Raw genomic sequence first — 27,062 nt, 5'->3', positions numbered from 1 at the left:
TGCAGGCACCACTTATATTAGTTTTCATACAGGAAAAAAGAGAGAGAATATAAATTACAGTCTCATTTGTTGGATTTATATTTAGGTTAAAATGTAACATATAGAAGACTACTGGAATCATGGAGGAAAGACCAGTGAAAATCCATGGCTTTATTTCTAAAAAGTGGCAAATATTGTCAACATAGAAATTCTTGGAATTCTGGGAATTCAACAGTCCGAAGAATATTTATTCAAGAAAAATGGCTAAATCACACTACAAACCCTAAGCTTTGTGGTGATTTAATTTGTTCCATTCCCCCACGCCCCTCCTCTGCTACATATTAGCCTTTAAACTCACACCCTCACAACTCTGGTAGCTCTGAATATCAGCAAATTATCAGCCACTGCAGGGAGCTCCCCTAAAATCTCTATTTCCAGACAATCACCACTATTAATACTAGCATTATTATTATGTTTGAGACAGGGTCTCACTCTATCTCCTATACTGGATGGCAGTGGAGCACTTATGGCTCACTGCAGCCTCGACCTCCTTGTTTCAAGCAATCCTCCTGCCTCAGCCTCCCAAGTAGCTGGAACTACAGGCATGAGCCACCTAATCACCACTATTAAGCATGTCACCAAAACTCCCTGAGAAGCACCATTCTCAGAGCTTGTGTTTAATTAAACTGTCTGATAGCTGGCTTTGTGTGAATACCCCACCCGCTATATTCAGGTGTAAGCTAGGAATTCCTGTAGGGCTGTGTTGCACAGAAGTGATGGCAGTGGGCAATTCTGTCCTGTTTTGGTTTTACAAGGAATGCATCTCATATTTCTCCCCTAGGAATAATGTGTGCAGTGGATTTCTGATAGACCCACAGCTAGTATCATACTGAATGATAGAGACCTTTCTTAAATGCTTTTACATTTTTTCTCATGAATAGGTTATTGCATTTTTAACATGGTTTATGCTTTAAATGTGATGATAACATACATTTCTTCTTTTTTTGTGCGTTAATATAGTGTGCCAGCCATGAACTTACTGGCGGTCAGGTACAAATTCACCCCATTCTTTTTGAGACAGGGTTTGGCTCTGTCGCCCAAGGTGGAGTGCAGTGGCACGATCTCGGCTCATGGCAACTTCTGCCTCCCAGGTTCAAGTGATCCTCCCACGTCAACTTTCTGAGTAGTTGGGGCCACAGGTGCGCGCCAACACGCCCAGCTAATTTTTGTGTTTTTCTTTTTCTTTTTGGTTGGTTGGCTGTTTTGTACAGCCATGGTCTGGCTATGTTACCCAGGCAATTTCATCCCGCTGTGTGAGAAAGTTCTGCGTTCCTCTCCCTGCGTAGCTGTGCAGTTGTTAAAGAAGGCCGACTGTAGAGGGCGCCAGAGTCAGAGAATGGGAGGGCTGTGCTTCCTGGTTCTCCTGGCTGGAGCCTACGGACTTGCAGAGTACAAGGCGTCACCTCGGGACTCTGGCACCCCCAACAGGTTCCCAGTGTTCAGCTGGGGCAGGACAAGTGGTGGCCAGCAGCTTCCCTTCCATCCCTCTTGGGCTGTATGGGATCTGTGCTTCTGGTGAGACAAGTCCCATGCACATCATTCGCAGGTGCCCTAGGCGGCACATTTCCCACAACTCTCAGAGGGCAGGTTTCTAGAAAGTTCAGCCAGTGGTGGAATTTTTGCTGCCATTTTGTGAGGTGCCGCCTCCGCTTCTCCGGCAAGGTCAGGACTTCAGAACTGTGAGTGGGGTGGTTTTTCTCTGGATGTTTTAATTTCGCCCCAGAAAGTGTCTTTTCTGGGCTGCACTGCATCAGGTGTTGGGTGTGTGGTACGGCTCCCTGAGTGATGTGGTTCCGCTCTGGAGACACCACCGTGGGTGCCTGTGTTAGCCGTGGGAGAGTGTTTTCCTTGGGCACCTTGTCTCGGCTATGTTGTGGGGCCAGGGGGCTTTTCTTGGGGGCTCCCTCTCGATGACGTGAGGGACTTTTCCTGCTGAAATGACCTGAGCCCGGGGGTGGGGACCCTGCCTTGGTTCCCTTTGTCAGACTTGGGTTCAGGGTTGTTTCTTCCCCATTCAGTCACAGCCCTGAGTGGCGACTCTGCCTTGGGGATCCTGTCTGTGCTCAGGAGCTGGGGTGGGGGTGACTGTTCTCCAGATGCATGATCGTCGCCCTGTGGGGTTACTCTCCATCGGGGGCTTTATCTCAGCCCGAGAGGGACTCTTCCTTGGGTGCTGATGTTGGCCGTGGGGCACATTTGTCCTTGGATGTCGCTCGTTCTCAGCTAGGCTGTGTTCGCTTTTCTTTGGATCTGTTTATCCCTGATGGGAACGCTTACCGGATGCTTTCTCTTGGTGCTGGGTTTTAAAATAATATCTGTGGGTTCTCTCTCTCGGTGCCGGAGGAGGGTGGGATGCTGTTCTTTGGATTCTCTAAGCTTATGGTGGGACTCGGGGAGCTCTGTGTCAGCCATGAGGGAGGCCACCTGACCTTGGGAGTTCTGTCTCACACTAGGGTGGGGTGCTTTTCCTCGGTTGGTTGATCTCAGTCCTGAAGGAGCTCTTCTTTGGGATTCTCTCTGACCTTTGGGCCATAGCCCTGGGTGTCTGTGTGGAAACCGGGGTCCAGAAATACTCGAAGGTTCCAGCTGTGCCACTTTCGCTCAATCGCTGTACAGTTACTCTTTCATTCCATTCAGCCACTCTGATGGGTGTGCAGTGATCTCTCTTTATGTCTACACTTGCATTTCTCTGCCAATTAATGAGATTGAGCACCATTTTTTAAAAAAATTGTTTTTATTTATTGATTTTTGTCTGTCTTCTGAGACAGGGTCTCACTCTGTCGCCCAGGCTGGAGTGCAGTGGCATGGTCTCGGCTCACTGCAATCTCAACCTCCCGGGGCTCAATTGACTCTCTTCCCTCAGTCCGCCGAGTAGCTGGGACTACAAGCGCACGCCACCAAGCCCGGCTAATCTATGTATTTTTTAGTAGAGACAGGGTTTTACCAAGTTGCCCAAGCTGTTCTCCAACTCCCGGGCTCAAGTGATCCACCCCCTTGGCCTCCCAAAGTGCTGGGATCACAGGCGTGAGCCACTGCGCCCATCTATTTATTGATTTTTTTTTTTGGAGTTTTTTTTATGTGTTTATTGGTCGTTTAACTACAGCTTTTCGGAAGTTCCTTTTCAGGTCTTTTCCCCCAAATTTTATTGAGATGTTTGTATTGTAAAAATGGATTTGTGGTTTTCATATATTCTGGATTTCAGTTATACACCGGCATATATGTACATATAGACAAATGTGTATACAATTTTAGTATCTTCTACAAATCTGTTTTGCTTTTACACTATCTTAATAATGTGTTTTAGATGAACAGATTCTCTTAATTTTATTCATCAGTGCTTATTTATGACTATTCCTTTTTATTATTTTAAGAAACATCTTTGCCTCACCCAATGCCATGATGATAATATTCTAAGTATTCTTCTAGATCTCCCATTCATCTCAAATAAATTTTCATGGAATGGAGTACAGTCAGAGTCCAGGTATATTTGAGGTGTTTATTAGCTATTTGAGTATGACTCTTATGAAGTGCATATTCAGCTTTTCCCCCCAGATTTTATTGAGATGTTTGCTTTTTAAAAATTGATTTGTAGTTCTGGATATATTCTGGATTCCACTCAGTTGTTGTCAGATGTACATACAGATGTATATATATGGGTGTGTGTGTGTGTGTGTAATTAATACATATTTACATGTATAACCTATACATATATACTGTATAATATGTAATCTACAAATATACTTTGCTTTTTCATTGTCTTAATAGTGTCTTTTGAGGAATAGAAGTTTTCCATTTAATTATGTGTAATTCAACAATTCATTCTTATTTATTTATTTATTTATTTTTGAGAGTCTTGCTCTTGTTGACCAGGCTGGAGTGCAATGGCACGATCTCAGCTCACTGCAACCTCTGCCTCCCGTGTTCAAGCGATTCTCATGCCCCAGCCTCCCGATGAGCTGGGATTACAAGCACCCACCACCACGCCCAGCTAATTTTGTATTTTTACTAGAGACAGGGTTTCTCCATGTTGGTGAGGCTGGTCTCAAGCTCCTGACCTCAGGTGATCTGCCCACCTCAGCCTCCCAAAGTGCTGGGATTACAGGTGTGAGCCACCGCGCCCAGCAAACAATTCATTCTTTATGGTTAGTGATTTTTTATCCTTGTTAAAAACATCTTTGCCTATTCTATAGGCACTTGTGAAGATAATATCTTAAGTGTTTACTAGATTGTCTATCCATCTTCAATAAAGTTTTTGGAGTGGGATGAGGTAAGATTCAAGGTTTGTATTTTCCCTGCATTTATCACATTTATCAAGTGCATTTATTAAAAGCACTGTCCTTTCCACAATGATTTCCAGGAGCTCTCTTGTGGTAAATCTATCTATTTTGTATTTCCAGATTGTTTCTGGCCTCTGTGTCCTCTTCCCTTGGTGTATTTGCCTGTCATTGCTCCAATATCACACTGTTTTAATCACTCTACCTTTATAGTAAATCTCATATTTAATAGTGTATATCTACCAACTTACTTCTATTTCTTTTCTTTTTCTTTTTCTTTTCTTTTTTTTTTTTTTTTTGCAGATGGATTTTTGCTTTTGTTGCCCAGGCTGGAGTGTGATGGCGTGATCTCCATTCACTGCAAATTCGGACTCCCAGGTTCAAGCAATTCTCCTGCCTCAGCCTCCTGAGCAGCTGGGATTATAGGTGCCTGCCACCATGCCCGGCTAATTCTTATATTTTTAATAGAGATGGGGTTTCACCATGTTGGCTAGGCTGGTCTCGAACTCCTGACCTCGTGATCTGCCCGCCTCGGCCTCCCAAAGTGTTGGGATTACAGGAGTTAGCCACCACGCCCGGCCACTTCTATTTCTTAAAGATTGTCTGGGGTTTTCCAAATCTTAAATGTCCATATACTTTTAAAAATAATTATCAGCTTGTCAATTTTCAGAATTTTTTTTACATGGCGGAATTTTAAATAAGATTGCTATGATCATTCTGGGAGAATTAAAAATAAAGCCTCTTAATAATGTCTTCCATTCCATGGAAAGAAGATTTTTTCTCCATTTACTGTAATCTTGAATTTCTCTCAGTGATGTTTTATAGTTTTTATGTAGTGCTGTAGCACATCATTGGATTTATTCCTAAATATTTTATGTTTTTGGTACTGTTATTAATGAAATTTGAATTTTTTTTTTCAGTGTCACATCTACTCTTTTTTTTTCTTTTTTATTATTATTATACTTTAAGTTTTAGGGTACATGTGCACAACGTGCAGGTTTGTTACATATGTATACATGTGCCATGTTGGTGTGCTGCACTAGAAATACCATTTGACCCAGCCATCCCATTACTGGGTATATACCCAAAGGATTATAAATTGTGCTGCTATAAAGACACATGCACACGTATGTTTATTGCGGCACTATTCACAATAGCAAAGACTTGGAACCAACTCAAATGTCCAACAATGATAGACTGGATTAAGAAAATGTGGCACATATACACCAGCGAACACTATGCAGACATTTGAAATTTGATATTCTATTTGTTGGTGTTATTTATAAAGAAATACCAGTGGTTTTTATAATATCTAGTAACTTGACTAAATTTGCTTATTAATCATAAAGATTTTATTCATTTACATTTTCTAGGGACAGAACAATATCATCTGTGAATAATGACGGTTTTATTTCTTTCCACATTTTAAACATATTATATTTTCCTGATGCTACTGCCACTCACAATGTCCCTGAAGATAAGATGCAAAATGGCCAACCAGTACCTGATAACGTCTTGTCAACAGTTCTCCCAAGGATCATTAATATGGAAGCAGATGGTATTTCATCCCTAAGTACCAGGGATCTGTGTATGTTTGCTTGTAAGTTGGATTGTCCTACTTGGTTTTCACATGCATGCATAGTGTCATCAAGGGAAAAATGTGGTTTGGTTGTACTTTCTTTTGTGAGCTCAATTTGAGTGGTCTCAGATCGCCACCTGGCACATCCTGTCTTTCTTTATGAAATAATTTCTTAGAAATTGAGCATCAGAGGGATATACCTGTGTGGGGTTGACATAATGCACTTATCTCAGAGCTCAACCTCTTCATTTGATTTCCAGATTCTACAGTCACTCACAATGGCTGTGAAGAGAAGATAAATAATGGACAACCAGCACCTGATAACTTCTTGTCAACAATTACACCAGGGCTTATTAATCTGTCAGGAGCTGGTATTCCACCCCTGAGTACCAGGGATCAGTGTATGTTTGTTTACTAGTTATTTCTACTTGGTTTCCATGTGCGTGCAGCGTCATAAGTCGAAGAAGGTGGTTTTATCGTATTATCTTTCATGAGCTCAATTTGAGCGGTCACAGATGACCGCCTGGGGTATCCTTCTGCATTATGAGATAATGTCCTAAAAACTGAGCATGAGAGGGATACACTCGTGTTGTTGAAATAATGCACTTACCCCACAGCTTGACCTCTTGTTTTGGTTTCTAGATGCTACTGTCACTCAATGTCTATGAAGAGAAGATGGAAGATGGCCAACCAGCACCTGATAATGTCTTGTCAGCTAGTCCACCAGGGCTTATTAATATGGCAGGAGCTGGTATTCCAGCCATGAGTACCAACGACCTGTGTATGTTCACTTATGAGTTGGATTGTCGTCCTTGGTTTCCATATGCATGCATAGTGTCATGAAGGGGAGAAAGTGGTTTTGTTTTATTAGCTTTTGTGAGCTCAACTTAAGGGTTTTTGAGATTGCCACCTGGCATGTCCTCCTGCTTTGTGCAACAACTTCTTAGAAACTGAGCATCAGAGGGATATACCGGTGGGGATGACATGATGCACTTTCCTCATAGCTCAACCTCTTCATTAGATTTGCAGATGCTACCATCACTCACAATGTCGGTGAAAAGACTATAAAAACAGCCAGTCAACACCTGATACCTTGCTGTCCCCTGTTACACCAGGGCTTATTAATTTGTCAGGAGCTGTTATTCCAGCCATGAGTCCCAGGGATCTGTGTAGGTCTGTTTACTAATTGTACTGTCCTACTTGGTTTCCATATGAATGCATAGTGTCATAAAGGGAAGAAGGTAGTTTTGTGGTATTATCTTTTGTGAGCTCAATTTGAGGTGTCTCAGATCATCACCTGGCATATCCTCTCCTGTTTTATGAAATAATTTCCTAGAAATATAACATCAGAGGGATATACCTGTCGGATTGACATAATGCACTTACCTCACAGCTCAACCTGTTCATTTGGTTTCCAGATGCTACCATCACTCACCATATCCGTGAAGAGAAGATACAAAAAGGCCAACCAGCACCTCATAACTTCTTGTCAGCTCTTTCATCAGGGTTTATTATTATGGCAGGAGCTGGTATTCCAGCTATGAGTACCATGGATCTGTACATGTTGGCTTTTAAGTGGTACTGTCCTAACTTTTTTCCATATGCATTCATAGTGTCATCAAGGGATGAAGGAGGCTTTGTAGTATTATCCTTTCTCCCCTTAATTTTAGGGCTATCTGATTGCCACCTGGTATATCCTAGTTCCTTAAGGGATAATTTCCTAGAACCTGAGCATCAGTGGGATATACCTGTGGGGTTGTCATTATGCATTTACCTCACAGATTAACGTCTTCATTTTATTTCCCGATGCCACCGCCACTCACAATGTCCATGAGGCGAAGAAGAAAAATGGCAACAAGCACCTGATAACTCCTTGTCAACGGTTCCACCAGGGTGTATTAATTGGTCAGGAGCTGGTATTTCATCCAGGAGTACCAGGGATCTGTGTATGTTTATGTATTGGTTGTACTGTCCTACTTGGCTTCTATATGCATGCATAGTGTTGTACAGGGGAGAAGGCAGTTTTGTTGTATTGTCTTTCTTGAGCTTAGGATGAGGGGTCTTGGATTGCCACCTGGCATATCCTCCTGCTTTATGAGATAAGTTCCTAGAAACTGAGCATTAGAGGGATATACCTGTGGGGGTGACATAATGCACTTACCTCACAGCTTAACTTTTTCATTTGGATTCCAGATGCTACTGTCATTCACGACATCCAGGAGGAGGAGATGGAAAATGGTCAAACCCCTCCTGATGGCTTCCTGTCAAATTCTGCTCCACCAAAGCTTATAAATATGACAGGAGATCGTAGGGCACACAATGCATTGGATTCTTTCTCTTACGACTTCACTAGTCTCAGCAAAGATGAGCTGCTTTACAAACCTGATAGTAATGAATTTGTGGTAGGCATCAAGAACAACAGTGTCTCTGCAGGTGACCCACCAGTCACAGCAATGTCTTCGGTGGAAACTGTGCCAAATACACCACAAATGTCTCCTGCCATGGCAAAGAAAATTAATGATGATATAAAATATAAATTAATAAAAGAAGTTCGAAGGTTTGGGCGAAGTAAGTAGTGCAAGAATGTCTATCAGTGAAAACATGAGAAATGTCTCATTCTATGATTTAGAACAGAATTGAGCTGCCTCTTGAGCTCATTGTTTGGCCAAATTGGATCTGTATATGATTTAGCATGGCTTCTCTTTAATTTCACTGAAAATTTCTCATACATCTCCTTAAATCTTTTGTTTTCCTTTGTTAGTTTTCACAATGGTTTCCTTAGTAATATACAGGTGTTGTGATTTAAGCATTCAAAACACAAACACTATATAACATTGTAGTCTATGAAAAATGTATTCTGTGGTAGTCGATGCACTAAGGTTGAGGTCTATTTCATTTTCATAATTGGAGAAATAATAATGTTTTTAAATATCTTCAGATTATGAAAGAATTTTCATTTTGCTTGAAGAAGTACAAGGATCTATGAAAATCCAGAGACAATTTGTTGAATTTACCATCAAGGAAGCAGCAAGGTGGGTGCAAAAAGGAACTCTGCTATTGTTTCAAGCTCTTGCGCCCAATTTGGGACAGGGGCAGGAACAAATCATGCTTTGTTCTTTGTAATCCCTAGCCTTCAGTCATAGTTCATCCTATTTCCACAGGCATTTACGTTGACATTATCTTATTCTCACACTTTCTTCCAATGCCATGGAGCCTTCCAAATTTATCATAATCTGGAAGTATGCATGGGCCCTCAGTTGACTCACTTTGTATTTTTCTAGTTTGTATCATTCCATGAGGATGCATTTTCTATTTGCCTCTAGATTGTAAACACTATTTTGTATCCACTACTCACTCTTACATCTCATAGATGTCGTAGGTATCCTCTGGTTAATGGAATAATATCTCTTCAATTTCAGGTTTAAAAAAGTTGTCTTAATTCAGCAACTCAAGGAGATGCTTAAAGAAATAGATTCCCACTGCCATCTCAGAAAAGTTAAGTACATGAGAAAAAAGTAATTGCGCTTGTGCAAAGACCAAGGAGAAACAAGGACACACGCTGTAGGATGGAACAGGTTATTGCTGAGGCTCCCTATAATTTTGAAGTGAAGAGAATTCTTTTCCAGAAGCTAAGAAAAAAAAAAAGAGGGAGGTTTTAAAGTTTCATAAATCTCTGTTAGTAAAAGCTGTACTTTTGTTGTTTGTTTGTTGCTTTGTTCTTCTGCTTGAGGAGGGGGGTGAGTTAATAACTTAGCAAGGTATTTAGTATTACAGTCCTGATTTCTGCAGCAGCTCACATTGTTGTAGCTGGTATATATAACTGCCTTCTTTCACTACCCATTTCTCATTCCCTTTGCCCTGTGATAGCATGTCAGCTGGTCACGGTGCCTGGCCTGGCAGGATGACTGAAACTTTCATGACTGAACAGTCTGGACCATTAGATATCCTGCCTGCATAGGGTTGCTGTAATTTTTCATTAAGTGTAATCAAAAAGCATGGGAGGACTAAGAAGCTATCTAGACTGGTGTAGTGCAATTAATCCCCCTTTGGTCGTCAGGTTCATCACCGCCAGGCAGTAGATGATCCCCTCCTTTACCTCTAGATGGAAAGTGATGAAGAGACTAAAGTGGCCGGCAGCAGTATCAATTTCTTTTCAATGGAATCACTGTTGTGTCCCTTGGCAAAAGCATTTCTTCCTTTGGAACTAAGACCTCTAGTTCAGTAGAGCCTAAATTTGGAATGATAGGAAGCATTTTTGCTAGTGGAACACTGGGGTGAATAGTGAGTAGAGATACTCTCATTTATAGTCCTTGATTCTAGGACCCATGAATCCTGACAATGGGAGAGAAAGCAAACTATGTTGGATGCAGATAAACAGCAAACACTGCTTCCTAAAAGTAATTTCTCAGACCTGCAAGGTATTGCCACCTAGCTAGCACTATAACTGAGTTCCACGAGATCATTCCACTGTTCTGTTGATCCAGTCACTTTAAGATAATGGGGGACACTTTGGGGGGCTGAGTTGGTGTTCAAGACCAGCGTGGGTAACATTGCACCATCCATTAAAAAAAGATCATGGGGGGATAGCAGAATATAAAGAATAAGACCAGTGATTTCCCATGAGCATGGGCCCATGCTGCACTTTATTTTCTGTGAAGAAACTGCCTTGCTTGGAGGTGATGCTGTGTGGAATACCATGATGGTAAATAACGTATTTTTCTAAGTGCACAAATGTTGATTTTCTCAAAGTACTGTGTATGGGAAGGAAGATCCATATTCAGAATAAGTGTCTATTTGTGTAAGAACACAGCCCTGTCCCTTCCATAATGGAAGTGATCCAATATAATCACCTGCCATATGACAGCTGGCTGATAACTCTGGAGACAGGTGCCACATAAGAGGCTCAGTGTTGCTCTGTGTTTCTGGCAGATTGTACACTCAGCAATGACTATGTTGCAGAATTTTGCTCGTTAGTTCAGCTAAAACCGAGTTCTTCTTACGTGACCTGGAAAGATTATGTTCATGGACACATCGAAGGGTGAGGAGCGGAATTTATTGGGTGAAAAGGAAAAAAACTCTCAGTGAAGCGAGAGGGAGTCCTACCAGCAGGCCCCCACCTCACAGATTGATTTCAGGTCACCACACGGGAAGTGAAGTGACCAGGCTCCCCACAGCCACCCCTGCCCATGGCACAAACTAGATAAATAAATAAATAAATAAATAAATAAATAAAATTTTTAAAAAGGGGACTACATAAATAAATAATCAGTTGGTAAAGGGCGAGCAAGCAGTGGCAGTTCTCCCTCTGGGTCGTGGGTTTTATTCGGGACCAGCAGTCCGATTTTTCAAACTTCATGCCGTTTTAGGCTTGAAGGCGGGATTTCACCGGGGACCCTTGGCTGTCTCATGGCTCTATCAACTGTAGAAGGTTGGCCTTGGTGAGTTGAAGCATAATCTCTATCCCTGTCACCTTGGCCACTTTCTGAGCCCATCTGGTTATGACACATGTGTTGGAGAAAGAGGCTGATTAATGTCTAGATAATAGGTATCTTATCCATCAGATTATTGCATTTCTTCTCTGCTGAGGTTACCCTTTGCTGAGAACTCTCATGAGCCCCAAATATGTTCACATTGAATGTTCACTTGGACAGGTCTCTCCACATATTCTTCCCCAGACCTCCTTGTCACAAATTTTCAATCTTATGTCCTCAAAGTCCCTGATCTTTCAGCCAATAAATGAGACACCGCCTATACATGGATACATACTTATAGGTCTGGCCATCTCTCTTCCACACAGGTGCACTACTTAAAGTTCTTTTCTCCGGGAGGATTTTCCTTCACCACTGTCCTTCAGGGCTATCCCAGTTGGGCCTGTCCTAATGCAACTGTCCACTTCTGGCTTGTGTGGTAGGCAGGCATTATGGACGGAGTGAATATTTGTGTCCTCTGATAATTCATATGATGAAACACTAAATCCCAATGGGATGATATTTGGAGGTGGACCCTAATTACCTTTGGGATGTAATTAGGCCTAGATGTGGTCATGATAGTTGAGTCCCTATGATGAGATTAGTGCCCTTATAATTAGAGAAAAGAGAATTTATTCTTCCATGCCTCTTCAACATGTGAGGATACAGCAAGGTGGCTGACTACAAGCCAGGAAGAGGACCCTCACCAGAATTTGAGCATGCTGGCACCCTGATCTTGGACTTCTAGCCTTCAGAACCGTGAGAAAGAAATGTCTGGTGATGAAGCCACCCAGTCTGTGGTATTCTGTAATAGCAGCTCGAACTGACTGAGACAACTGTAGTCTGATTTCCCAGACTCCCATCTCCTGTATACTTGATCAAGCACTAATCCAAATACTGCTATGGTAGGATTTTACTGGCTAATTAAGGTCTCAAGTCAGTTGGCCTTGAGACATGGAGATGATGTGGGTGTGTTTGACCCTCTCAGGGGAATCCTTGAAAAGCAGAGCATTTGATCTTGACTTGCAGAAGTGTGGATAATAAATGTGTGTTGTTTTAGGCTGCTTAATTTGGGGTAATTTGTTATGTGGCAATAGAAAACTAATACATGTGCTGCCAAGCCATTGTAAAGAAAAACCAGCAAGGAAACCAGGCCTAGGGGTTTTTGTTTGTTTGTTTTTTGAGACAACGCTGTTCATAGGAAGCCCCCTTGGAGCCATAGGCATGGGTTCAGAGAGCTTTTTGTTGTACTAGGCCCCACTCAAAACAAGCAGATTTTCCAGTCATTGGCAGGTAAGTCACAGCAGCACACCCCAATGAAGTACATGATACCACCAACAGAACCTAAGGAGACCCACTATTTTTTTTGTCTGCTTTGAGTGGTAGGAAGGGTGAGATATACCAACTTGCTGTTCACCTGATAAGTGCTATGGCGACATGCCTCTGAGCACTTGACCACTAAATATTGAACTACGACAAAAGGCCCCTGATATTTTTCTGCAAATTGATACTTCAGTTGTCATGTCAGTATGTTACCAGTGTGTCTAGAACAGTTGCTAGGTCCCGCCCAATCAGCATAATGTCATCAATGGAAAGAAATGGTGTCATGTGGTGGGAGGGAAAGGTGATCAAGATCCCTAAGGAGTAGTTTGGGACATAAGTTTATGATGCAGGATATTTTCTTGACCTCTTCACAGGACTGGTGACAGCGGTGCCCTGTTTACTCAGCCTGCCATGCTCAACCCCTTGTGGGAGGGAGGACATGAGCAAATCATTGTGCTAAACAGCCAGACGCTTTCGTACCAGCAGGAGCAAACTCTGTTTCCTTGGGGTTGCCGCACCCCATCCTTCATGGGAGAGAGAGTGTAAGCAAGTGAGTGTGGGAACTGGCCAGCTGCTTTGGCACTAGCAGGAGCAAACTCCATGAAGGCATGGTGGCAGCATGCAGGTAAGAGAGCCTGTGACCCCAAGACTGCAGAGGGCGTGTTACAATGCTCCCTTAGCTCCACCATCCACAGACAGCAGTGTGTTATCAGCTCAGTGGGACCTTTGCCTCATTGTGTGGGGTGGCTATTCTCTGTCAGCAAGGGCAAAGGACCAGTGTGACATCCTTTTTAGGAACCCACACTTGGTGGGTCCCAAATTCTTGTCCAGTGCCCAAGAAGAACGAGGTCATGCAGATGAATTGAAGGATGGTGAACACAGAGATTTTTATTGAGTGATGAAAGTGGATCTCAACAGAGAGGGAGCTGACAAGGGGATGGGAAGGGCAGGTTGCTCTCCCCTGAACTCAAGTTGCCTCTCTGTCTCTATCCTCCGAAGTCAAATTGCCTCTCCTCAATGTCCAGCCATTGTCTCTGAAGTCAAGTCACCTCTCCCAGAGGTCCAGATGCTTCTCCTATCTACTGGCTGACTCTGGGGTCTTTGTAGGCAGGGGATGGGGGGCGGGGCAGGCCTTGGGTAGTTTTGGAAAAGGCAACATTCAATTGTTAAAAAGACATTATTCAGAAAGAACCAATTGGCAGAGAGTGGTTCTATCCCAAACAGGGATAGAAGTTCTCACTTCAGGCTTTTCAGCTTGAAAGTGGTGTTCCACCAGGGACCCACCTTTGTCTACCTAAAGTTTCTCTGCCTCCTGCCTTTATCACTTAGAGAGCTGATATAAGACTGAGGTAGAAAGGAAAGGAGGTTGTGCTGGCCTTGCCACCTGAAAGCAAATAGTCCCTCATGATCTTTAAAAAACATGTGTAAAGAAAAAGGCATTCACATTATCTAACACACACACACACATATACATATATGTGTGTGTATATGCATATATAATGTTAAATATTGAATGTTAAAAATCTATCAATCTATGTAAAAGGGAGTTGTTTCATAGAACTGGTCTGATATAGTATTTTTACAGGACTATTCTGTCTCTATAAGGCTGTTATCTCACTTATAATACTGGATAAGGGGCAAACATCTCTGGACTTGCCAAACCATATTTTGTGCTAGAAGAATAGAGTGAAGCACCCAGTGAGGGTGCGTTTGCTGAAATACTGCCCTCAGTAAGCAGAGAGGCTCTCACCCCAAATACTTGAGGCTCCTGGGTCCGGGCAAGGAGCAGCCTTGTACAGCAGGCAGGCTGGACATTTGGCTTCTTAGACTCTGTTCCAGCCCTAGCTGCCTATGACCTGAGATTTGTCTTTCCCTTATTAGGGCCTCATTTGTAATATCTCTGGAAAATGGCTATCCTGGGATAACTGATGTCTGACGTTCCCTGTGGCCTTGACAGTCGTGTCTGGGGAGATTGCTTTCCCTGGCCACAAGAGCAGTGTGTTTCTGTAATTCCTTTATTCTAAAGACTTTTGAAATTCACTTCGTTGGAACACCAATCATCTCCCATTAGGAGCTTAAAGTAATCCTCAGACACTCGTTATGTTTTCTTCATCCAACAAATGTTTCCTGAGGGTTCTCTGGTGCTGGTTCTCTGGTGCTGATTCTCTGCTAGACATTGGGGAGATGATGGTGAAAAGGTCATATGGTTGGCACTTCACCATCTGATGCATCAGGCTACCTCTGGTTGGTTGCAATGACCAGAGATTCTGCCTGCCTGTGGTAGTGGCCCAGGACATCACATAGTGAGCAGTCCACAGCGAAGCAGGCAGGGTAGGGCCAGGACTAAGTTCAGATGAGTGAGTCAAAATTTTAGGGGACAGCAAGGCACTTGGTAATCAAGATGAATAGTAGTTTACCATAATTTTTTTAAAATCAGAATTAATACAAAACATCCACGATGAACCAAATATCAAAATTTAAAATAGATGCAGGATTTGCCCTTGAACATGCAGAGCCCTGCACATCATGCATGTAGAGGGGACACGTGGGTTCCACAGGCCTATGACTTAAAGATGTCTCACTCAGTTTTCTGTGAAGGCCACTGCTTCCTTCTTAGTGAAGTTGGTAATTGTTCCCTTTCTACTCTCCTGCAATCCATAGTGCCACAGGGTGAAAAGAAGAAATAGTTTGATTTAATTATAAATATGTCTGTGCAATTTTTGAAAATATTCTTAAGAACACTCAAGTAGGTCATGCAAATTTTATTCATTAAAAAATTTGACGTTTCAGAAATGGAATTTCATCAAATATCAAACATTTTCTGAAAAGGTATTCTTTACCAGGAAAATAGCAATTATCAAGAAACTTTTATACTTTATTCACTTAAGACAGCTACGGATATTACATTAATATTCACTTCAATTTTAAACAATTAATTTTCAAGAATTTTTAAAAATCAAATTTATCCAGAATCCTGGTGTGAATATTTTTACTCTTTATAACTACATATTTTGTATCTTCATATAATTTTTATATACATCTCTGTAACTATTAAATATTTTAAATCACACTAGTATCCATAATTAATATAATTTACTTGATTATGTATTAGAGAGTACATTTACTCTACATGGATTGTATCAATTAAAAGTAAATATTTTTGTAAATTATACTAAAATTATATAGACAATTAAGGTATCAAAGGTAAGTGATGTAATGTTCAAGAAAGAAGTAAAATGCATGTGGAAATTTATAAAAAATACAGGAGTCATCTAGTTATCAGGTTGAGTAGACAAAAGTGTTCCAGGTACTGAAAATAAATGTTTTCCTATCATTGGCATTATTAGAATACACTTCCCCTCAAATCCACTGAAGACTATGGAATCTTTTTGAAATTGTGAGAAGAAATTGAGGGGAAGTGTTAGATATTTCAGAAACACGTGGACATGAGTTTGAGCTAATTAAACAACAGGGGTTTTACTAGAAAGAATACGGACAAGAACAAGAACAATATGCAGATTCTAATGTATTCATATGATGACTGGAGATTTTTAAAATGATGGGTGTACGGCTGGGCACAGCCTCTTACACTTGTAATCCCAGCACTTTGGGAGGCCGAGGCAGGAGGATCACTTGAGCCCAGGAGTATGAGACCAGCCTGGGCAACATAGCGAGACCCCCATATCTGCAAAAATTACAAAAATTAGCTGGGTGAGGTGGTGTGCACCTGTAGTCCCAGCTGCTCAGGAGGCTGAGGTGGGAGGATCTTTTGAGCCCAGGAGGTCGAGGCTGGACTGAGTTGTGATAGCAGTTGTGCACTCCAGCCTGGTGGACAAAGCGAGTTCCTCTATCTCAAAAAAAAAAAAAAAAAAAAAAAGACTTGTATATAGGAAAACACTCTAATAGAGAGTGGATTCATCCTGACTGGATCATTTATTACAAATAATGCTTGTCTTTATCTGGTTCCCTGCCAATACTTTTAGCAGTAATGTGACAGATGTTTGAAACTCAAAAAAAAGGGTTTGAAAGATTGGAAGAATTGCAATAAAATTTGGAAACATGAGAATTTCCTGTTCCATCATGATGCTTTTCCAAACTAAAAGTGTATTATGGTATGTATATGCAGACTCGTAGCTTAATAGATGATAGTTTGCAGAAGGTGATTAAATCAACAAAAGTGGTAGAATATTTTGGAGTGTTGTTGACGGCTGTTCTGAGACAACTGTCCTTGCTTTCTTAGTTTAAAAGAATTTAAACAAGAGGCACATAGCAAAGGAGATGTAGCATAGAGAAATTTATTGCAAAGGAAAAAGAATATTTTGAAAGTTAGGTGCAGAATAGTCAGTACACCCTGAGAGAGACAGAGAGGATTCAGGGCTGGCTGCTCATAAGAATGAGACAGCATTGATTATTACTGGGGAAACTCCCATTACGGGAGTGTTACATGATTATTCATAAGGAGGTGGGAAGAGGTGTTACTAGTAAGCCTGTTCTAGGTGGTCCTTTAGGTGCACATGTCCAGTAGCTACTCATGCTTGTTCATACATCACATGTCTCATTAGCATCTTAAATGTCCACCCAGGGATGTGTTTTTTACCATTATAATGAGCAATGGGTCAGTTTGAGGACAGGTAAAATTAAAGTGCACTTGCTCTCTACAGAGGAAATTCTCTACTGATGATAGCTTTGCTTGAATGAGCTTAACTACCATGTGAATGCTGAGGCTTATTGTGTTGCCTGTACGGTCTCCACAGTTGCTGGGAGCAAAGGACATGGTCAATTTCTTGACTGCCTGTTCCGCCTCAATTCCCCGTAAGAGATCTTAGGACCTATATTTATACAGGATATTAAGGGGCTAGGTCATTTCTTCTGAAGCTCTGTCACTTCTGAAATCTCTTCCTACCTGATGTAATGCGGTGTGAACCATGTTGTTTATGGGACTGGTGGGCAAGATGTGAGACAGCTCATTAGCAGCGCAAGGTTGAAAGCCTTGCAAAACCATCATTTGGACCTGGAGATGCTGTAAGCGAGAGAGTAAGAAATCATCATTTTAAACAAAGTTGGAACAAAAGTTAAAGCTAAAAATATATTAATGACTGGCAATATTAAAGGGAACAAGGCAGACAATAGCTAATGCTTCCAGTTTTTCATGGAAGTTCCTAAAGGTTCCATTTTGTTTGCCTGGGTAATGACTTTTTAAAATATTTTCTTGGACTAAACCAGACTGATTGACGTAGAAAGAGCATTCGTCTTTCAGATACAAACACGTTTCTCTTTGTCCAGCTGTGAGAAGATTTAATGCTTTTTGGTTTTGTAGGACTATACTGGCCAGCGAGTCCAGCTGTTGTTGAAGTCCAGTGAGGCCCTCTTCCATTTGTTGGAGGGCTACCGTGATCTCCTAAAACAGTTTATGCTGGATTCCCAAGGCTCCACCTCCCGTAGCTGACCCTGATAATCCCAATAGAGAGGGCAGTATTGAACTTAATGGAATACACGGTCTTGCTTGTAGGTGAATCTTGCTATGTTGCTACATGGGGAAAGGGAGAGATGTGTTAGCCCATGTGAAAGTTAGATAAGGGGAAATGTAAATGATGGAGCATCATACGTTCCATAGTGGAGGAAATTGTAGATATGCTGAAGATCCACAAACCCCAAAAATTCCTTGTGATGATAACATTTCTGCTGCAAAAGTATTTTGCATTAAAGTGATGAAAGCAGTAGAGGTTCTATAAAAGGGGTCTCCTACTTTCTGGCCTATAAGTGAAAGGTTTTGTGCAGCTAAGTTGGCAGTGGTTACTTGGTCCATTAATGAATGGTACTGTTGGGTTGCGGCATTAAAAAGTTCTTTAAATAAAGTTCCCCTTTTAGGGTTTGGCCACAAGATTTAGTTATCTTTGATAGGATATGTTGACAGTCCCTGGGGGATGTATGAGATAAGGTGAATAAGGGCTTCCTGTGAGAGGATGGCTTCAGCAAAAACTAGAGGTTGTAGTTTCGTTGGTAGGCAACAGAGGTGGTGCCAGTCTGGACACACAATAGAGCAAAAAATTGGTTGCATAGGTGACGTGTCCACATATTAGTTTAATTCCTGCAGAGGTATTGAGTAAGAGAGGTGACCCAGTGACAAAGGTTCAGCTACACTGACTCTCCTGAAGTACTACAAAAGTGGCAGAACTGGGATGATTATTATAAAGGCAGAAGGGGAATTGTTGTGAATAAATGGTATGTAAGAAAGCATTTTTTCTTTTGGGATATTTGAACTACTGTTGATAATTAAAAGGAGGAACTTAAGGAACCCAGGACCTGACCCAATAAAATCCCTTTGCTTTGACTGTTGGGCCTGATATCCTCATTCTTTGGTCCAGTGAGTTTGTCTCTGGAGATGTGCTGGGATGCCAGGCCAGTCTTCTAAGGGCCCAGGTCTGGTATATCCCCAACCTTTGGTAGTTGTGCAAAGTCAACAAGGTTGAGTTAAGGTTTTTATTTTATTTTATTTTTGAGATGGAATTTTGCTCTTGTTGCCAAGGCTGGATTGCAGTGTTGCAAACTCGCTTCACTGCCACCTCTGCCTCCCAGGTTCAAGCGATTCTCCTACCTCGGCCTCCCAAGTAGCTGGGATTACAGCCCTGCACCGGCACGCCTGGCTAATTTTGTATTTTCCGTAGTGACGGGGTTTCACCATGTTTGTCAGTCTGGCGTCAAAACTCCTGACCTCAGGTGATCCACTTGCCTCAGCCTCCCAAAGTGCTGGGATTACAGGCGTGATCCACTGGGTCCAGGCCTGAGTTAAGTTTAACAGACTAATGGTATGGGTAATTACTTCCCCAGCAGACAGGCCTAGAAGCCATTAGAGTACGGCAGGCAAATGCCAAGAAAATGAATATGTTACTTATCTTCCAGGTTGGCTTTATGTGGAATTGTGTTCTTTAATAGTAGCTTTATGTAGGTTTGTTGGTTGTTCATTTGCTGCCATTAGTTTCACAGACTACTCATTTTGAAAGTTACTTAGGTCAGCACCTTTTCCCCAACCTCCTTCGGTGAGATAGTTTCATAAATTTGTTATAAACTTAGATTGTTTTGCCACATTCTATGTTTGATTTTGGTATTCCCCTGACCTCCCAAATGGTTTTTAAAAATGTGTATACATTAAGGTTCACTTTTTGTTTTTTGGAAGTTCAGTGGGTTTTGATGGGTTCATAGTGTTATATATCCAAAACTGTTTTATCATATAGAATATTTTCACAGCCATAAGAATCCCTGTGCTTCACATATTTATCCCTCCCTTCCCTTCTCCTGAGCCTCTGTTAACCACCGATCTTTTTAGTGTCTCTATAGTTTTGCCTTTTCCAGAATGTTATGTAGTTGGAATCATGCAGTATGTAGTCTTTTTAGACTGGCTTCTTTCACTTAGCAATATGCACTCAGGGTTCCTCCATTTCTCTCTGTAGTTTGATAATCCATTTCTTCTTATCTCTGAATAATAGTTTATTGTATGGATGTTCCCACACTTTGTTTATCCATTCACCTATTGAAGGACATCTTGGTTGCTGCCAGTCTTTTCTGGTTATGAATAAATCTTCTGTAAACATTCACATGCAGGTTTTTGTGTGGACATGATTTTTCAAATTGGTTGGGTGTAAATACCGAGGGGCAGAATTGCTGGGTCATATGGTAAGATTATGTTCAGCTTTATAAGAAATTGCCAAGCTGGATGTGGTGGCTCACGCCTGTAATCCCAGTACCTTGAAAGGCCAAGACGGGCGATCACTTGAGCCCAGAAGTTCAAAACCAGCCTGGGCAATATGGTGAAACCCCGTCTCTACACAAAATACAAAAAAAATTAGCCAGTCATGGTGGTGCATGTCTGTAGTCCCAGGTACTCGGGAGACTGAAGTGGGAGGATTGCTTGAGCCCAGGAGTTCCAAGCTTCAGTGACCCGTGTTCGCACCACTGCACTCCAGCCTGGGCAGTAGAGTGAGACCCTGTCTCAAAAAATAAAAAAAATTGCCAAACTGCCATCCAAAGTGGCTGTACCGTTTTGCATTCCTATCAGCAATGGACAAGAGTTCTTGTTGCTCCACATCTTTGCCAGCAATTGGTATTGTCAGTTTTTGAATTTTAGCTATAAATAGGTGTGTAGTGCTATTTCTTTGTTTTAATTTGCAGTTCTTTAACAACAAATGATGTTAAGCATCTTATGTGCTTATCTGCCATCTGCATTTCTCCTGTGATGAGGTATCTGATCAGGTCTTTTGCCGATTTTAAAATTTGTTTGTTTGCTTAATTGTTGAGTTGTAAGACTTCTTTGTGTATTTTGAATACAAGTCCTTTACAGATGTGTATTTTGCAAATATCTTCTCCCGGTCAGTGGCTTCTCTTTTCATTCTTATAACAGTGTCTATCACAGATAAATTTTAATTGTAGTAAAGTTCAACTTATCAAGTTTCTCCTTCATGGATCATGCTTTTGGTGTTGAATTTAAAAGTTCACTTCCAAACCTAAGCTCATCTAGATTTTCTCCTATGTTTTTGTACAGTTGTTTTGTAGGTTTTCATATTACATTTAGATCCATAATCCATTTGAAGTTAATTTTTGCAAAAGGTATAAATAAGATCTGTGTCTAGGTTCATTTTTTTTTTCATATGGACATCCCCAACAAATCCTTAACAAATCCAGCACCATTTGTTGAGAAGACTATTCTTTCTTCATTGCTTTGCTTTTGTTCCTTTGTCAAAAACCAGTTGACTGCATATGTGTGGATCTATTTCTGGGGTGTCTACTTTGTTCCATTGGTCGATGTGTCTATTGCCAGTCCCACAGTGTCTTGATCATTGTGCCTTTATACTATGTCTTGAAATTCAGTAGTATGAGTACTCCAACTTTGTTGTTATTTTTCAGTATTGTGTTGACTATTCAGGGTCTTTCCTGTTTCCTTAGAAGCTTTATTATCTGTTTGTCAATATCTCTAAGATAGTTTGCTGGGATTTTGATGTTGATTGCTTTGAATCTATAGATCACGCTGGGAAGGACTGACAATAATATTGCATGTTCCAATTTGTGAACATGGAATAACTTTCCACTTATATAGGCCTTGTAGTTTTCCACATGTAGATCCTGTACATATTTTATTGGATTATACATATTTCATTATTTTGGCTGGACGTGGTGGCTCATGCCTGTAATCCCAGCACTTTGGGAGGTGCAGGTGGATCACCTAAGATCAGGAGTTCAAGGCCAGCCTGGCCAACATGGTGAAACCCTGTCTCTACTGAAAATACAAAAAATTAGCCAGGTGTGGTGGCAGGCACCTGTAATCTCAGCTACTCAGGAGGCTGAGGCAGGAGAAATGCTTGAACCCGGGAGGTGGAGGTTGCAGTGAGCTGAGATCGTGCCACTGCACTCCAGCCTGGGTAACAAGAGCGAAACTCCATCTCATATTTCATTATTTTGGTGCTTTTGTGAATGATATGCCTTTAAACTTCAAATTCCAGTTGTTGGGATTTAGGAAAGTAATCCAATTTGTATATTACCCTTGTATCCTACTCCTTGTTATAATTATTTTTAAAATTCAGGAATGGATCTTGAATTTTGTCAAATGCATTTTGGAATCTATTTAAATAACCATATGTTTTTTTTCTTTTACCTATTAAAGTGGTGAATTACGAGAATAGATTTTCAAATGTTGATCCATCTTTGCATTCATCAGATGAAGCAAGTATTCACTAAAAATAACAGCTTGCTAGGATTTTGGTTTTTAAATTTTCCTTAATGTTAGTTGTGTTTTTATGATAATTTCTTTAAACCACAGATTCACTAGAAGGAGGAGAATTCTGCTACAAGTTACGCTTATTTTTTTCGTGATTATTAAAGGGTACTGACCTTTTGCTCTGCCATAATTTATATGCCTTCTTTTTGTAGTCAAATGTTTTAACCATGCAGAGCATATATATAAGATGAAACTTAATAAAAGGGGCATACCATCAAATGTAAAATGAGAGTATTATCAATACCATTGCAGTAAACTTTTCTGTTATGTTTAGCAGTTTCTCTGTCCTCTTTAAGAAATATTTTTCTATTTTGAAATCTTAAAGAAATTCTTCTATAATTTCTTCTAAAGTCTTATTTATATTTTCTTTCACACTTAAGTACTTAATCCATTTTAAATTGCTTTTTAAAAATATGGTATAAGACAGAAATCCAACGGCATTATTTTTCACATAGATTGCCAGTTGTGCCAGTGCTGTCCACTACTACATGATCTATTCTTTCCTCAAATCATCTTCAATGATACCTCTGAAATGTGTCAAATTTCCACATAGTCATAGGACTCTTTCTGGGCTCTGCTATTCTCTTTCATTGTTCAATTCATGTACCTCTGCATCCATATCACACTGTCATTATTATTAAAGGTTAATAATGTCTTAAAAACAGAAGGCAGTTCCCACTAATTTGTTCTTCTTCATGTTTATCTTGACTGGTCTTGAGAATTTACTTTTCCATATACATTTTATTTATTTATTTATTTAGACATGGTCTTGCTCTGTCACCCAGGCTGGAGAACAGTGGCACAATCTCAGCTCACTGCAACATCTGCCTCTAAAGTTCAAGCAATTCTCATGTCTCAGCCTCCTGAGTAGCTGGGACTTCAGGCATGCACCACCATGCCCTGCTAATTTTTGTATTTTTAGTAAAGATGGGGTTTCGCCATGTTGGCCAGGCTGGTCTCGAACTCCTGACCTCAGGGCATCTGCCCACCTTGGCCTCCCAAAGTGCTGGGATTACAGGCGTGAGCCACTGCACCCAGCCCATATACATTTTAGAATCAACTTGTCAAGTTCCATGAAAAAAACGTGTTGGGATCTTCATTGTCATTTTATTGAATTTATATGTTAATCTGGAGGGGGGGTGGACATTGAGTCCTCCTATCCACAGTGTAGCCCCCTCTTTTAAGTTTTCTCTGATGTCTCCCAGTAAAATTTTATAATTATCTGCATATTGATTGGTATACCTGCTTATACTCATTATATATATGTATACATTCACATATTTCATATAGTCCATATGTATCCCATATATATGATATATATTTCTACATATATATCTTTATATGCTTATTCCTTATATAGTTTTGCTACTGTTAGCTTAAAAACTTACGTTTCCTAAGTTTCTTAGTACTCTTTTGTAGAAACACGGTTGATTTTTATATTCTGATTTTATATCTAGCCACATTGTTAAACTCTTCATCTATAAACTACTTTGAGATTTTAGTTTAGATAAATAATTTATCTCAGGATGCAAGCTAGGAATTCTTGTAATGCAGTGTTGAATAGAAGTGGCACTAATGCGCATCCTTGTCTTGTTCTTGATTTTACGAAGGATATTTTTATTTTTTAATCACTGGAAATAATGCGCACTGTAGATCTTTGGTAGATTCACTTAACAATGCTTTTACTTTGTCCTCATGAATAATTATTGCATTTCATTGCATGTGTTTTCTACATTGATCTATTTTTCTCCAGCTTTATTAAGGCATAATTGACAAATAAAACTTGTATATTTTTACTGTGTACAGCATGATGTTTTGATATATGTATACATTGTTCAATGATTAAATCAAGCAAATTAACGTACGCATCACCTCATATACTCATTTTTTTGCGGTGAGAACATTTAAAGTATACTCTCTTAGCAACTTTCAAGTATACAATCCATTGTTATTAACTATAGTCACCATGCTATACAATAGGTTTCCAGAACTTATTTGCTTTTGTTGTCTGTGCTTTTGGGGTATTATCCAAAAAAAGTATTGCCCAGAACAATGCTAAGAAGCTTTTCCTCTATGGTTTCTTGTAAGAGTTTTACAGTTTCAGGTCTTATGTTTAAGTCTTTAATCCAGGTTGAGTGGATTTTTGTATGTATTGAGAGATCAGGGTCCAATCTCATTCTTCTAGATTCAAATTCAAATGCATACATGGAATCTCCACTTGCTTGTCCAAGAAATATTTAAAATTAAACCCATTTCATATGTTTAAAACGAACCCCTCCCAACAAACCTTCTCTACATATAGCACTTGCCAACTCAGTTAATGACACAACACAGTGATGTACTGGTAAAACTGTAACAATTCATTGTCCACAGGTGTGTGTAGGGTGCGGGGGGTAGAGAAGCCCTGGTTTGTAGTGTTTGCAGATTACTATGTTGTGTAAATTAATCCCGACATGGCTAACGTCGAGCTATCAATGTGTGGTCATTGAATACTGGGTCAGGAAGAGTTGGGCACAATTGCTTTTGCAAGTTGTGTACTGGCTCCTAAAAACTCCTGGCCCTACTATTTATCCAGTGGTTCAGGCAAAAAACCTTACAATCACTGACATTTCTCTTTTATTCTTCTCTCACATTCAATCTCTTAGCAACTCCAGGCAACTTTATGTCTAATATAATCCCCAAACATCACCACTTCTCTCCACCCCTCTAGTTGACTCTGCCATGATTAATCACTGAGTGACTATGCTGTCTCCATGCTTCCCATTCTTGCCCCCATCAACACATACTCTCTAACCCTGCAGCCAGGTCAGCATGTTGGCACATAAATCACATCATGCCATGTGCCTCCTGAAAACCTGTCTTTAACTCTCTTAAGTACTCAGAACAGATCCTGAACTCCCGGCTGGTCTGCATGGCCTGCCGTCCATCACCCTCTCCTAAAGTGAGTCCCATCCATCTCCTCCTGACTCTCTGCCCCTGTCCTTCACCTCATAGTGCTCTGTCCATCCCCACTCCAGTCCTTACCCTTGGCCTCACCACAACCTGGAACTCTCCTTCTGCCTCTGCACAGGCAGCTCTGCTTCTTCCTCCAAGCCCTGCCCAACCAGCTGCAGCCCGTGGGGCTCCCTCTACTGATGTCTTCCACAGGCCTGTGGACTGTGGAACCACCACCAGCCCAACGAGGTTTGTTTCATTTGCTCATTGTGCACGTACTGTCTGACTGCCCCATGAGGATGTGAGCTCCACAAGGGCAGGGAACGTTGCTCTCTGGGCTATTTGCTGCTGATTCCCAGCTCCCAGCACTCTGCCTGCCACAGATGATGAATAAATGAAAGAAGTGTCAGACCTGGAGTGAAAAAAAAGTCACTTTTCTGAGGCAGAAAGGAAAGATGAGGAAGATCATACATTAAAAGGGATTTTTGATGATGGAGTGCGTATAAAACTTTCAGCACTAATGGCCCCCTACATTTTCTCAGAATATATTTGATGTAGAGAGGAGGCAGGTCAAGGTGTATCCAAGTTCTCTGGCTTCCAGTTTAGAAGAGCACGCAAAATTATACGCAAGTTTCAGAAATCATGACATCATGTGAGACTTTCAGCTCATCAATGTGTAAAAGGCAAAAAAGCAACATTAAGTGAAGAGTTTCTTGGCCGGGCATGGTGATTCATGCCTGTAATCCCAGCACTTTGAGAGGCCGAGGTGGGAGGATCACTTGAGCCCAGGAGTTCAAGACCAGTCTGAGCAACTTGGTGAAACCCCATCTCTACAAAAATATGAAAATTAGCTGCGGGTGGTGGCACATGCCTGTAGTCCTAGCTACTAGGGAGGCAGAGGTGGGAGGATCGCTTGAGCACAGAAGGTTAGGGCTGCAGTGAGCCATGACCATGAGCATGCCACTGCACTCCAGCCTGGGCAACAGAACAAGACCCTGTCTCAAAAAAAAAAAAAAAAAAAAAAAGAAGAAGAAGAAGAAGAAAAGTACCAGGGATTTATGGATGTTTATTAGTTGTATAATTTTACTTCTGTATGTATTGATAGTGCCAAGAAGTTAAGAGGTAGCTTTGTTGTATTATCTTTTATGAGCTCAATTTTTCAGGTCTGAGATTTCCATCTGGTTTATCGTTTTACTTTATGAAATAATAATTTCCTAGAAACTGCAGAGTACAATGACGTCCCTGTGGGTGTGATGAAATGCACCTGCCTTGCAGCTCAACCATTTAATTTGCAAGTTTCAGAAATCATGACATCATGTGAGACTTTTTATGTGGAACCACTTAATTTGGTTTCCAGATGCTACTGTCATTTGCGATGTCCATGAGGAGAAGATGGAAGTGGTCAAACTCCACCTGATTCCTTGTCAAAATCTGCTCCACCAGAGGTTATGAACACGGCAGGATATGGTATTCTACCCAACTAATTGAATTATCTGTTTTATGAATTAACTAGTCTCAGCAAATATAGGCTGATTCAGAAAGCTGGTAGTAGTGTGCACTTTTTGGTCTTATGTGCTCTTGCCCCCTCAATTATCTCTGTATTTGCTGGAGGGTATCTTTCCATGAGGATTCATTTTTCATTAAATATTTAAATTGTGGGAAAAAACACATGGCATAAA

The 27,062-nt window shown here is 40.9% G+C and overlaps 1 protein-coding gene across 1 annotated transcript; it reads left to right on the top strand.

Moving 5' to 3' along the window:
- The first annotated feature begins 1,252 nt into the window (after positions 1–1,252).
- LOC129024217 (sarcoma antigen 1-like) lies at positions 1,253–9,583 on the top strand. The gene is given in 11 exon segments (XM_054471074.2): positions 1,253–1,554; positions 5,687–5,901; positions 6,153–6,293; positions 6,535–6,547; positions 6,549–6,673; positions 7,311–7,455; positions 7,703–7,743; positions 7,746–7,838; positions 8,086–8,460; positions 8,831–8,924; positions 9,312–9,583. Coding segments are annotated over 11 exon segments (1,644 nt in total). The 3' UTR covers positions 9,412–9,583.
- The last annotated feature ends 17,479 nt before the right edge of the window (positions 9,584–27,062 follow it).

The sequence above is a fragment of the Pongo pygmaeus genome, chromosome X (assembly GCF_028885625.2).
Source record: "Pongo pygmaeus isolate AG05252 chromosome X, NHGRI_mPonPyg2-v2.0_pri, whole genome shotgun sequence".
Classification (NCBI taxonomy): Eukaryota; Metazoa; Chordata; class Mammalia; order Primates; family Hominidae; genus Pongo; species Pongo pygmaeus.
This window is presented reverse-complemented; position numbering and strand designations above follow the sequence as displayed.